Source organism: Tachypleus tridentatus, chromosome 2 (assembly GCF_004210375.1).
Source record: "Tachypleus tridentatus isolate NWPU-2018 chromosome 2, ASM421037v1, whole genome shotgun sequence".
Lineage (NCBI taxonomy): Eukaryota > Metazoa > Arthropoda > Merostomata > Xiphosura > Limulidae > Tachypleus > Tachypleus tridentatus.
The window spans coordinates 33,522,135-33,534,835 of NC_134826.1; the positions used below are offsets into that span (position 1 = coordinate 33,522,135).

Sequence of the window (12,701 nt, forward strand, 5' to 3'; positions counted from 1 at the left end):
ATATTTATATAAACAATAATTGGAACACTGTAGACACAACAATATTAACAGACAGGAAAACCCTAAAAAACATGTGGCCAAAGCTACAATAAAAGCTATAAAAGTATAGTTTACATATCAACTAAGCCATTGGAAATGGATAAAAATTATACTTCTTTTGTTGTTGTCCTAAAATGACTACAGATTATAACATGAAAACACAAATGTTTAATTTAATATCTTAAATTTCATAACATTATATATATAATATTTATTATTTTTATTTTATTGATCTATCAGCCTTGCCTGACTGACATTATAGAAGTTGAAATGATGCAGTGAATATGCATTCATATTACCATATTTGATAATATAAAACTGGCCTTTACAGTGTGACCTGTCTTGCTTTGCTGTGTTCTAATCAACTAGTATTTTGTAAAATGTAGTCACATTTTTAATATATTATACACCTGTATATATTTTTGTTCTTTACAAACAAGTGCTTAAATGTCAATTATTCTTCTTAAAATATAAAACAGTAAATTTAAAATAAAGTATAGAGAAAATTCTCTTCTAGTTAAAAACTTTGTACTACTTTGCTGCTTGCTGTAAGTTACTAAGCCTTATCAACTTTACCACATAGAGAATGTGAAATGAAATATTTTTAGATTGCATATATACATTTTGAAATTTTAAAAAAATCATAAATTAAGATATCAATGTAACAAAATTCCACTATAATTTATCAATTTTAGTAACTAAGCTGTATTTTTAACCTCATCAAGGTCTTACCTTACTGCTTGGAATCTAACATGAAAAGGAAGAGTTTCTTGCATAAATGCTTCACAAAGGTTTAGAAAACCACTAGGGGAGCATTCTGAGCTTTCAATTGGTTATACACATCATTAGGTGAAGTAAATGCATGTTAGGAAGTATTTTCAAAAATGTAAGAGATGTGCAGGGCCAACTTGGTTGATTCAATAAACATATTAATATCTCATGACACAGAAAAAATAGGTTTGTATCTTAAGTTCTAACTTGTCAGTATTAATAAGTTGAGTATCTAATTTGTAAGAAATTATACACTATGTACTTTGACATCACAAACATCTGCCTTCCACTAGTAGAGCAATGTCTTTGGATTTACAATGCTATTATTAGTGGTTCGATTCCTCATGGTGGGCTCAGCAAATAGCTTGATGTGGCTTTGATGTAAGAAAACACACACACACAAATATCTAGTTTGAACCAATTCCATACCATGTGACAGAAAAATCAATATTGAGGTGTTTTTTTATATATTTACTTTTAAATTAAGAAATTAACTAATGTATAGTACTAAAATTTAAATTATAATCTACAATTTGACACCAAACTTATTGTCATACTTTTGTAAAATAGCAGATGAGTAAAATTTTTAATGTAAATCTACAAATGTAATGAAATGGCCTTTGACCCATGACCATAGGTAGGCCTGTGTTGGTGTGGTTAAATAAATCAGGTAAAGGTTAACATGAAAGACAGTAATGAAATCATAACTTTGACATAACTAAATTCCAAAATGTGCCATCTGCTGAAAATAGCCATTTTTCAATGTCGGCTTTCCAGTGTAAGCATTGGTATTGCATGCTTCACCCATTTTATACACCTTGACAATATCTAATTTGTAAATTTTTTTTACCCTCGTCAGCATGCTCTCTATCCTGGAACTGTATATGAACACCTTACTTAAATAATGTAATAACTTTTTTTTTTTTGACAAACTGTCATTCATTGCTTTGTCCAACAAAGTGTTACATGTTGTCCCTTTATGGATTGTAATGTTTATACCACCTTGTGGATTTCTCTATGGTCATAATTTAAAAAACTAAACCAAATTAAATGTGATATTTGTGAGTGTGAATTCACATATTACTGGTGTCAGCAATGTGAGTAATCTGATATTTCCTACTCCTTTGTTTTCTAGTGTTTCTCTATGGTTAGCAGGGTTAGGGGATCACTTTAGACTGGAGTTGTCCACATGTTTATCTGCTGAGTGATGGCCTGGAGTGTTTTGTTTTTTCCTAGGGCTTCTGAAATTACATATTTTGTTGATCGTGAAGAGAATTTGGATTCTGTTTTCTAACACTTTTCCTTACTAAATAGGTTTATTGTGAGGTCATTTTGGATCCTATTCCTTTTCCTCAATTAATCATTTGGATTTGTGAGATTTAGGGAGATTTGTTACATTTGAGTTTACTCCTCCCTTGTGAGTGGTAGAGGGAGATTCTCCTTCTGTCTAAATTTCTTGTTCAGATTGAGAGATTTTACTGTTTTATTACATAATGGGACAGACAGACCTTATACCCTCCTTTGTCTTTTTGCTTTCCTTGGTTTTTAGCCTCCTGGTTGAAGTGTATTTTTTGGCTGATGACAAGTTGGAATTGTTGTCCACGAGGAGTTATTGTTGAGAGGGATTTGAAGAACTTCCTGAGTCAGAGATTCTCGCTGGTCTCTCCACTCGAAGTTTCTGCAGTGAGGCACATCTCCACTCGCAAATATGGAGTTACACTGCCGACAAATATCCTCGTTTTGACATTTACATCACCACGTGCACCTGCCACCATCAAGGCAGGTTATTTAATTTGCATGGTACAGCCGTACATTCCAAACCCTCTCCGATGTTTCCAATGTCAGAGGTTCGGCCACTCAAAGACGTCATGTCGTGGTTCCCCAACATGTGCTCCTTGTGGTGGCAAGGCCCACGATACCTATGAGTGTGATATGGACCTACATTGTGTCAACTGCAATGGTTCTCACCCTTCCTACTTTCGTTCTTGCCCAAAATAGTCAGAAGAAAAAGAGATGCAGCGTTTGAAAACGACCCATAACATCAGTTATACTGAGGCTCGGAAATTGCTGTCTGCCACTCAATCTCGGACATATGCTGCTGCACTTCTCGTTCCACAACTACAGTGGAAGTACAGACAGATCTCTCTGTGCCTCCAAGAGAATTGTTTTCAAAACAAATGAAAAGCTTTTTGACCTCCATGGTTAAAAAGGTTGATGAATCAACTTCTACACCCATATCTTCCTCCCACACATTCCAACAAACCTCAAGATCCACATCCTTCAGTTTCAAATACAGGCATTTCTTCTGATACATCTTTTTCTCCCACCCAAAGATGCAAAACAATCATTCATTCGCATCCTCAGTTACTGGAATCCCCTTCCAACAACAAAGACCTGCCCAGTCGACCCAGGTTAGGATCCATGGAGGTCGATAGACCTCCTATGAATAAGGACAGTAAGGAAAAAAGACATGGTCGTAAACAGAAGGGTTCTCCATGCACTTCGCCTACCCATCATTAAAAATGGCCACCTTGATACAATGGAATTGTTGAGGTTTATGTTCTAATCTGGATGATATCAAAACACTGATTGCTTCCAATCATCCTGTATGTCTTTCCTTACAAGAAACATTTCTAAAACCTGCTGATACAGTCACCATTCAGCAGTTTTCTCTGTACAGAAATGACAGGGTGTGTGATGGACAAGTACATGGAGGGGTGGCACTTATGGGTGATCAGCATGTGTCCATCCTGTCTTTGTCACTCACCACACCATTGGAGGCTGTAGCCATTCGTGTTTCCTTGGGCCATACCATCATTGTTTGTTCTCTCTGCCTGTGCCCGGGAGAGACATATGATCAATCAGATCTTGATACTCTCGTTGAACAGTTGCCATCTCCCTTTCTAATCCTGGGGGGACTTTAATGGACATCATTCCCTCTGGAAAAGTGCTGTTATTGATAGGAGGGGTCGCTTTGTAGAGCATATGCTCTCTGATCACAACCTTTCTCTTTTCAATACTGGTTCTTCCACTTATTTTCACGCACCTAGTCAGTCCTTTACCTCTATTGATCTATCGGTTTGCTCCCCTTCATTATTCTCCCATTGTTTCATGGAGGGTTGACAATAATCCACTAGGCAGTGATCATTTTTCTATACTTTTGAGAGAGACTGGTCATGGCTAATTCTACCCTACCTGCATGCCCCTGTTGAAGCTGGATCAGGCTTTCTCTGCTCATACAGAACGTGATCCTGCCATCATAAATCAGCCATCAATAGACAACTGTGTGGCAGCAGTAACTGACTGTATTATACAAGCAGCTGTTCAGTGTATTCCTAAAACCTCAACACATTTTCTACGATATCCTTGTCCGTGGTGAAATCCTGTTTGCCACTAGGCACAGAAGGCTCAAAAACGGGCCTGGAATACTTTCCATAGATATCCCACACTTTCAAACTGCATCCCTTTACAATGGGTCCATGCACATGCTAGATGGGTGAGATGTCAAAGCCAGAAGGAATCTTGAATTAAGTTCACAACTAGCATATCTTCTACCACCAGTTCCAAGGTCATATGGGACAGGATTGGAAAGGTCAGTGGGCACTACAATTCTGTCCCCCTCTCGATCTTACTCACTGATGGCCAAGAAGTAGCTGATGTCCGGAGCATCGCCGATACTCTAGGTGAAAGCTTTTGCCAGGTATCTAGCACTTCTGCTTGTTCCTTCACCGTCTTGGCCATCAAGACTGGGAAGTGTTCACCTCTTTCCTTTCGAACTGTCTGACTATAATCGTCCCTTTACACTAATGGAACTGAAAATGGCCCTTCATCGGTCTGGCAGTACATCTGTTGGACCTGATGATGTACACTATGACATTCTGCACTATCTCTCTCCTGCTTCTCTTGATATTCTTCTACTTGTTTTTAACCGGATCTGGCAGGAGAATGTTTTTCCTGATGTCTGGTGCCAGGCTATTATCTTACCCTTCTCTAAACCTGGGAAAGATCCCAAGATTCCTTTACACTATTGTCCAATTGCTTTGACGAGCTGTCTCTGTAAGACCTTGGAGAGGATGGTTAATGCTTGTCTTGTTTGGTTCCTTGAATCAAACAGCTTCCTCTCACCCACTCAGTGTGGGTTCCAACGACAGCACTTCACTACAGACCACCTAATTCAACTTGAAACGTCAATCAGAGAAGCCTTTCTCAAACGCCAACATCTTGTATCAATATTCTTTGACATTGAGAAGGCTTATGACACAACATAGAGGTATGGCATTTTGCAAGACCTCCATATATATGGGTTACGTGGCCATTTACCCATGTTTATTAAAAAATTTTAATGGACAGGAGATTCCAAGTTTGTTTGGGTTTGACACTTTCCCATTCTTTTGTACAGGAACTTGAAGTCCCTCAGTGCTGTGTTTTGAGTATTACACTTCTCAGTTTTAAGATGAATGCCATCACTGAACAACTCCCTCTCACTGTTGCGAATGGGCTCTATGTCAACGACTTTCACATCTCATGTCAGTCATCAAACATGAGATATATTGAGTGGCAACTACAAACTGCCCTCAATCGAGTACTGAAGTGGACTACAGCGAATGGCTTTAATTTTTCTCTCTCTAAAACCGTTTGCATGCACTTTTGCTGCCAATGGGGTATTCACCTTGATCCTGAACTACGTACCAGTGAAGTTTCACTGCCAGTGGTCTCTGAGACCAAGTTCTTGGGGCTTTTCTTTGACCATAAGCTGACCTTTATACTGCACTTAAAGCAGCTACGGGTCAAATGCACAAGAGCCTGAACATTCTCCGTGTCTTCTATACCACCAGTTGGGGAGCGGATCAATGTTCTGTGTTAAAGATATATTGTGATCTTATTCAATCAAAACTCGACTATGGATCAATGGTTTATGGCTCAGCCAGACCCTTGGCCTTAAAGATGCTAAACCCCATTCATCATCAAGGACTTCGACTCTGCACTGGGGCTTTCTGCACCTCCCCACTTCAAAGCTTATATGTAGAATCTCATGAACCTTCTCTGCACTTTCACTGTTTGCAACTGTCTTTACTATATTCTTTGAAACTTCGTTCCTTACCAAAGCATCTCACCTGGGGATGTGTTTTCCTTCCTCAGTGGGCCATACTTTTTCAGAACATATGATCTGCCATTGCTCCTTTTGGCCTTCGCATCCAGGCACAAGTGGATGAATTGGGTCTGTACTTGGATAACATTGCAGAATCCACTGGTCAGCCCATCCCACCATGGCTTATTACAGCTCCCAAATGTGACCTTTCTTTAAGTCATCTGAAAAAGGCAGATACTCCCGATTGGAAGTACCATATTTTATTTACTGAACATCTTTCAAACAATCATTCCATTCCAATTTATACGGATGGTTCCAAATCAGGTAATTCTGTGGGCTCTGCACGCAACCACTGAACTGCAACAAACCATGGCAGAGTCCCCTCTACAGCTTCTGTGTTCACTGCTGAACTGTATGCCATATCTCTTGCCCTGGATCATATTGAAGCTGAGCAGTACTCCAACTGCACCATTTATACTGACTCGCTTAGTTCTTGACTGGCCCTGGAATCGCTTCATGTTAGCTCACACCCTGTTCTCGCTGATATTCAAAACTGACTGGCCCATTTCTCATTAACATCTACTTCTATCCAGTTTTTCTGGATACCAGGTCATGTTGGTATTCGTGGGAATGAGCTTGCAGACACGGCAGCTAAATCTATCTGCTCCGGCACTATCACCACTGTGCCTATTCCATACATGGACTATAGTTCTGTATTTAAGGCTTGGCTCCGTGCCAGCTGGCAGTCCACTTGGAGTGAGCAACGCGACAACAAGCTTTTTCAAATAAAACCCTATATTGGGCTTTGGCTGTCTAGCTTCTGTAAGGTTCAGAAGGAGGAAGTTGTTCTAACTAGACTATGCATTGGTCACAGTTTTTTAACTCATTGTTTTTTTTTATCTGGAACTGTTGCACAAGTGTGTAGTTTGTGTAACACTCAAATCACTGTAAGCCACATTTTACTTTTTTGCCATCATTACGACTCTCAATGATGGCACTATTTTAAACATGTTTTGTCCCAGGGTTTGTCCGTAACATTGGACAGTGTTATTGCTGATGGTGACACTGTCCACCTTGATAAAGTTTTTAGTTTTTTAATGACCATTAATCTTTTTAATCTCATTTAAGTGTTGGATATTTATTCATTACACCTTTTTAATTGTGGTTCCCTTTTCAGAGTCTCAATCTCTCTATTTCAATTTGAAATTGGAAAATGGACAGAACATTAAATAACTCAACACCAGGACTGGAAAGGCCCACTTCAGGTGACTAATGCTGCTGTTTGAACTATTTGTTTGAACTACCTGTTAGTCGTCCTGGCGAGTTGTTATTACAGTTTTGTTGCATGTCTTTTAACACTTTTATTACTTTACCTTTTGGTACTGGCCATAATGACACAACCCGGAACCAGGTCTGGAAAGACCAACTTCAGGTGACTGACGGTGGTTCTTATACCTACCTGTTAGTCTTCCTGGTGGGTTATGATCATTACCATTTTGCTACAGGAAGTACTTTACAACTTTGTAGACTGGATGTCAACATTGGTTTTATGCCATTTCCTGTTTTTAATTGCTGTTTTGTTTTTACCTTTGCTTCCTTTTACTAATTTTACTACATTTACTTTACTTTTACCTTTTTACTGGACATTTGGCTAATTATTATTACGATTTTGCTATATGTCTTTTAAAACTTTTCTTATTTTACCTTTTGATAATGGCTGTTATGACAACATAACCCAGAACCAGAACTGGAAAGACCAACTTCAGGTCACTGATGGTTGTTCTTGTACTTACCTGTTAGTCTTCCTGGTGGTTATGATCATTACCATTTTGCTATAGAAAGTCCTTTACAACTTTTCTTACTCTGCTTTCTCTCTTAACATTGTAGGCTAAGTGTCAACATTTGGTTTTATGCTTTTTCTGTTTTTCAATGATGTTTTGTTGTACCTTCATTTCCTTTTATGTATTTTACTACATTTAATTTATTTTAACCTTTTAACCGGACATTTGGCGCAGATAGCCTAGCTGCTTTGTGCCATAAAACACTAAATCAATCAATCAATCATAATTCTAGGCCTCATAAGTTCTATTATTTTGATTTGAGTACAGCATGCATGTAATGCTGTATTAAGATAATGTGATTGTAAGGCCTAGGCACCTTCTGTTTGTAGATCCTACCATCCATATAAGTTAAACCAAAAGTTAGATAAATTATAGATATATATAAATTATGAATTATTGTTTGAAATTTATGTATTTATATGTGTATAATGTATACTTGCTGTTTGTATGTTGATGTTGGCTGTATATTTATGTGAATGTGAGTACACAAACTAATGCATATAAACAAAAATATATTGTATAATTTAAAAATCTAATAAATTTTTTACAGTAAAATGTGTATTTCATATTTTTATGCTTATTATTTTATTGGTCCTCTAAGATTAGTTTTAAGGAACTTTTTCATGGGTCCATAGTTTTTGTAAGCCCTGTTGTCCCTAATAAATAATCTGACCCTGCATATATGATCCCATCATTCTGAGTCTGAGATGTTGCCTTTTAGACTTCTTCAGCCAGAGGAAAACATTTTTCCATTGCTATGTTTCTTACTTTCTCATTGTGATTCTGGTGGTGCAAAACACATCACTCTAACCAAAATTTCTTAATTCCAGCCATGAATTGTAGAATGTTAAATATCTTGTTGCAGATGGCCTATAATTATGATTACTCCTGAGTTATTCCCCCCTTGATACAGGATCTCAGTTCCAGGTGAAGAGCATATCTGTCTTGGATATAGTTTGGTTCCCCCACTTGTGTACCATTTTCATTGTGGTGCATCACTGTTCTATGCAGACAATGTCTATATGGATAATGTCCCCACCAGTCCCTTCACCTTCTCAGTCTAGCTATATTTTCAGCACATGACACACTAAACTGATAATGTGGTTTCATTAATATTTACATCTGCTGACACTCTCCTGCTCTGGCTCCCTACTAAGTGCCAGTGTCAGTCTCAAAAAGTGATTACATTATCTAAGTGAGTGCTTACATATGATACCAGAACAGAGGGTGCATTGACAAGGGTGAAGAAATTTGCAAATCAGATTATGCCAAGGACATTTAAGTGGGGTATAAAGGACTGAAGCATGTGAGACCAATGCTTACAGAGGCAAAGCTGATGTTGACAAATAGATCTGTAATCAGCAGAGAAGTATTACTGGAAATACATTTTCAGTTTAGATAGATGTTAACTTCTTGTTCACCCCAGGAATAAACTTTATACACATGCTAAGATAACTGTACAACAAAATCAACCCTTCAGGAAATATTTATAAAATACAGTGTAATAACTGCTTGGCCTGTTTTATTTGTGAAGCATGGCATAATTTATAAATGTAGATAGGAAAACACCAAAGTTCTCTGTCTCTAAAGTACATTAACACAATAGTAAAAATCAAAATTTTTCTATAATATACACCACCATACTATGTGTCAGGCATTAATAAAAGAAGAATTAGAGAGCCCTTACTAGTTATATTTAATTAACCTACTATTAATCAACTTCCAGGCACTCCTGTAATTTTAATTACCATTTCCTCAGATTATTTTAAACTTAACAAACTTGTGATGTTTAAAATACAAGAAGTTACATTACATTTTAATCTTATCTGTATGTACATCATAATGATTGCAACAGTAATTGAAACTTTGTGAAAATAAACAAAACTGAAAAAGAAAATACTGAAAAAATTGTAACAAATAGATTATTTAAATCATGTTAACCACCACTCATTGCTTTTAAATTTTTTAATGTTTAATCTGACATAATGGGTGCATGCACTGAAAGAAAATTAACATTTTCTCAAATATTATGTTTAGTCATTGGATGAATTTGTGTAATATTAAACAGTGATGTTAGAAAATAATTTTAGGTTAAGCAGTTGTGGGTGAAAGGTTAATTTGTTAAAGAGAACTTACAAGTTAGTCAGTCTGCCCCCAGAGCCTTTTAGAGGCAGTTACATAAAGTAAAAAATAACTGCTTTATTTTCACATACAGATTTTCATCATCTGATAACTGGTTTGAATTCTTCAGCAATCAATTAAAATTTCTCTTATTGTTGCTTCCATTTATCCACTTTTTTGGGTGTGTGGTCTAAATAAAATTAGTACTGACTTATTTATGTCTTTAAAGTACATAACTTAACTTATGTTTAAATTTGTACCCATGCACTATTTATCAGATTCATTTATAAGAATATTTTAAATATATGTTCTGTTTTCCAAACAAAGGAATAGATATTATAAATCAATTGCCAAGAAAAGATGGAAGGAGAGGCCAATGGAAAACAGGATTAAAAACGAATCTGTAAGTCACTATTTTTTTTAAGTAATAAAATGAAATGTACAGTATATCAAAAAGTTATGCCTCACTGGATATTATATTTAAAATGTGGGCCACCTGCTGACAGAATGAAAATGCATTAATATTTGGACAGTTTTGCCATTCATCTTGCTAATTATCTTTGTATTTGTGTTCATTAGTAGTACATGAAGAGGGCATGAGTGTGAATATACACTGAATTAAAGATTAACAACCTTTCTTGGTGTTTCTGATGTCTATGCATGTTGCAATTAGCCATTCAGGGTTTTATTAACCATTATCAGACAGGTAGGTTGATGTAATGCCTTCCTTCCTGTTTCTTTTCTCCTTGCATTTAAAATGTGAAATTTAATTGCATGCAATTTGACACATACATTCTACATAATATCTAGTCTATGTTTATAAAAAAAAAAAGACTGATTAGATTAAGTACTTGTGTAATATTTTGTGTTGTGAATTATTAGAAAAATTTGGGCAAAACATTAATCTGTTATTGATGTAAAATATTTAATGAATGCTCCTGATGTTTAATTTTCTTGTATGGTTCCAATTGATTTCTTGAAAATCAGGGTAAACCAATTTGTACCATTTGGTAAATCTCCTTCTATTCAAAATTAAATATTTAATCTAGTAATGTTAAATGTGCACAAAAATGGGATGGATCAATAGTGAGTAAGAGTTGTTTTGTTATGGAAAAATATGTTTTGGTAGCTAATACTTTAATTGTGAAACTTGTATTCCTGAGATTTCCCAAAAGTAAACTTATAAATAAATGTGTTGGATTTAGACCTTTTCAGAAGGATGTCAAAAGGGGAAAATTGTAAAAGGTTTCTTCAATTCAAAGTAGTTATTACAAGTTTTAAACATTCTTTACGACAGAAGAAAATAAAAATAATTTGGATGGCTTATTATACATCAAAAGGATAGTTGCAGCATTTTGAAAGAAAGAGTAAAAAAAGGATAGATAGTATGTGTATATAATTAACTGGATAATAAAAAATTAGAAATAGTAAAAAAACAAAACATCCAAAAAATTACTTTAACACAAAACATTCTAATACATTTCTCTTTTTAGGATTCTGATCTGGTTATCATTAGTTTTCTGTATATAAGTGAGGTAGAGATTAGTTTGGATTACCACCTAAAAATTTGAGATCTGCAGAGAATTTGGTAAATTATGAAACATTTTTATGTGAATTTAAAACTGTTAGTAAGGAATTGTATAGGTTATTGTAACACAAAAGAGAGAAATTGCTTTGACATCTTTTCATAAATACAATGAATATAAGAAACCACTTCATGTAAGTGTGAAATAACTAGAGACATTTAAAAAGTTAAGAAAAGTGTAAAAGATACAATGACAATAAAAAAAATAAAGGAAAGAGAATTGTACTAATGAGTTAAATGGATTATGTTAATAAAGTTCAAGATATTTTAAAATATGAAACCAAATTGAATAAAGATCCTGCAGAAACAAGATAAAATAATTTACACACATAGGCACGGACGTATTTTTGTAGTGAGCTGCTTCTATAAAAGAATTTAACACTGTACAGCATAGGTTTTTTTTTCCTTAGTAATTTAATGTAAGAGACATGAACTAAAATAAATTATTAGCACTCATAGGAAGGTACCAAAGAGATCCATATATAAATTGTGCCTATAATATCAGTTTTGATAACAAGGTTATTTAGTTTGTATATAATGATATTATTTTAAAATAAAGGTGAACATTATTGTGAATTTTAATTAAGTGTTAATTTACATCTTTTGTTCACAAATAAAGCAGTCTCCTCAAAGAGCTGTACTTTAATCACTGGTCACACCAACAGTTTACAATGTGAACACATCTCATAAAAACAGTAGTTTTGGTTTATGAGTGTTTAATTAATGAAAGCTTCAACTGAAAACTTACATTTTAATCTTTGACTGCTATGCTATTAATAATTGCAGTTTATGAAAGTAAAATAAAAACCAAAAGTTATGTTGATTGCTGATGTATATCTTAAATTTTACTGAGAAAGATTTTCTGTGTTAGACACACAAAGGAAAATTTAAGATGGAAAAATACATATTCATAAAATGCCATTTATATTTAAAGTACATGCAAATATTTGGAAATATTTGTGACTTGTTCGTAAAATGTATGATTTTAGCTTATCCTTCACAGTGAGTTGTACATTTTGTAAGTTTTCTAAACACTACATACTTAACCACAATTGGTGTCAATGATGAAGCTGCATTTCAAAAATTCAAGTTCAAAACCTGAATTTGCAGTATCAAAGTATCAAAAGGTCTTACCATGTATAGCAGGACCACATAAACAGTGGGAAGGTCCTACCATGTATAGCAGGACCACATAAATAGTGGAAAGTTACATCATAAGATGGGAATTGAATATATGAGACTTTGCATATTTTCT

General features: G+C 35.1%; 1 protein-coding gene across 3 annotated transcripts in view; it reads left to right on the forward strand.

The window, feature by feature from the left end:
- The window catches only part of LOC143240572 (afadin- and alpha-actinin-binding protein-like), an 86,258-nt gene that overhangs the window by 34,240 nt on the left and 39,317 nt on the right, over positions 1 to 12,701 (forward strand). For all 3 annotated transcript variants that reach the window (XM_076483243.1, XM_076483234.1, XM_076483249.1), the window contains exon 6: positions 10,189 to 10,264. In XM_076483243.1, coding sequence (XP_076339358.1) covers positions 10,189 to 10,264 — 76 coding nt within the window. The remainder of the gene's footprint in view (positions 1 to 10,188; positions 10,265 to 12,701) is intronic.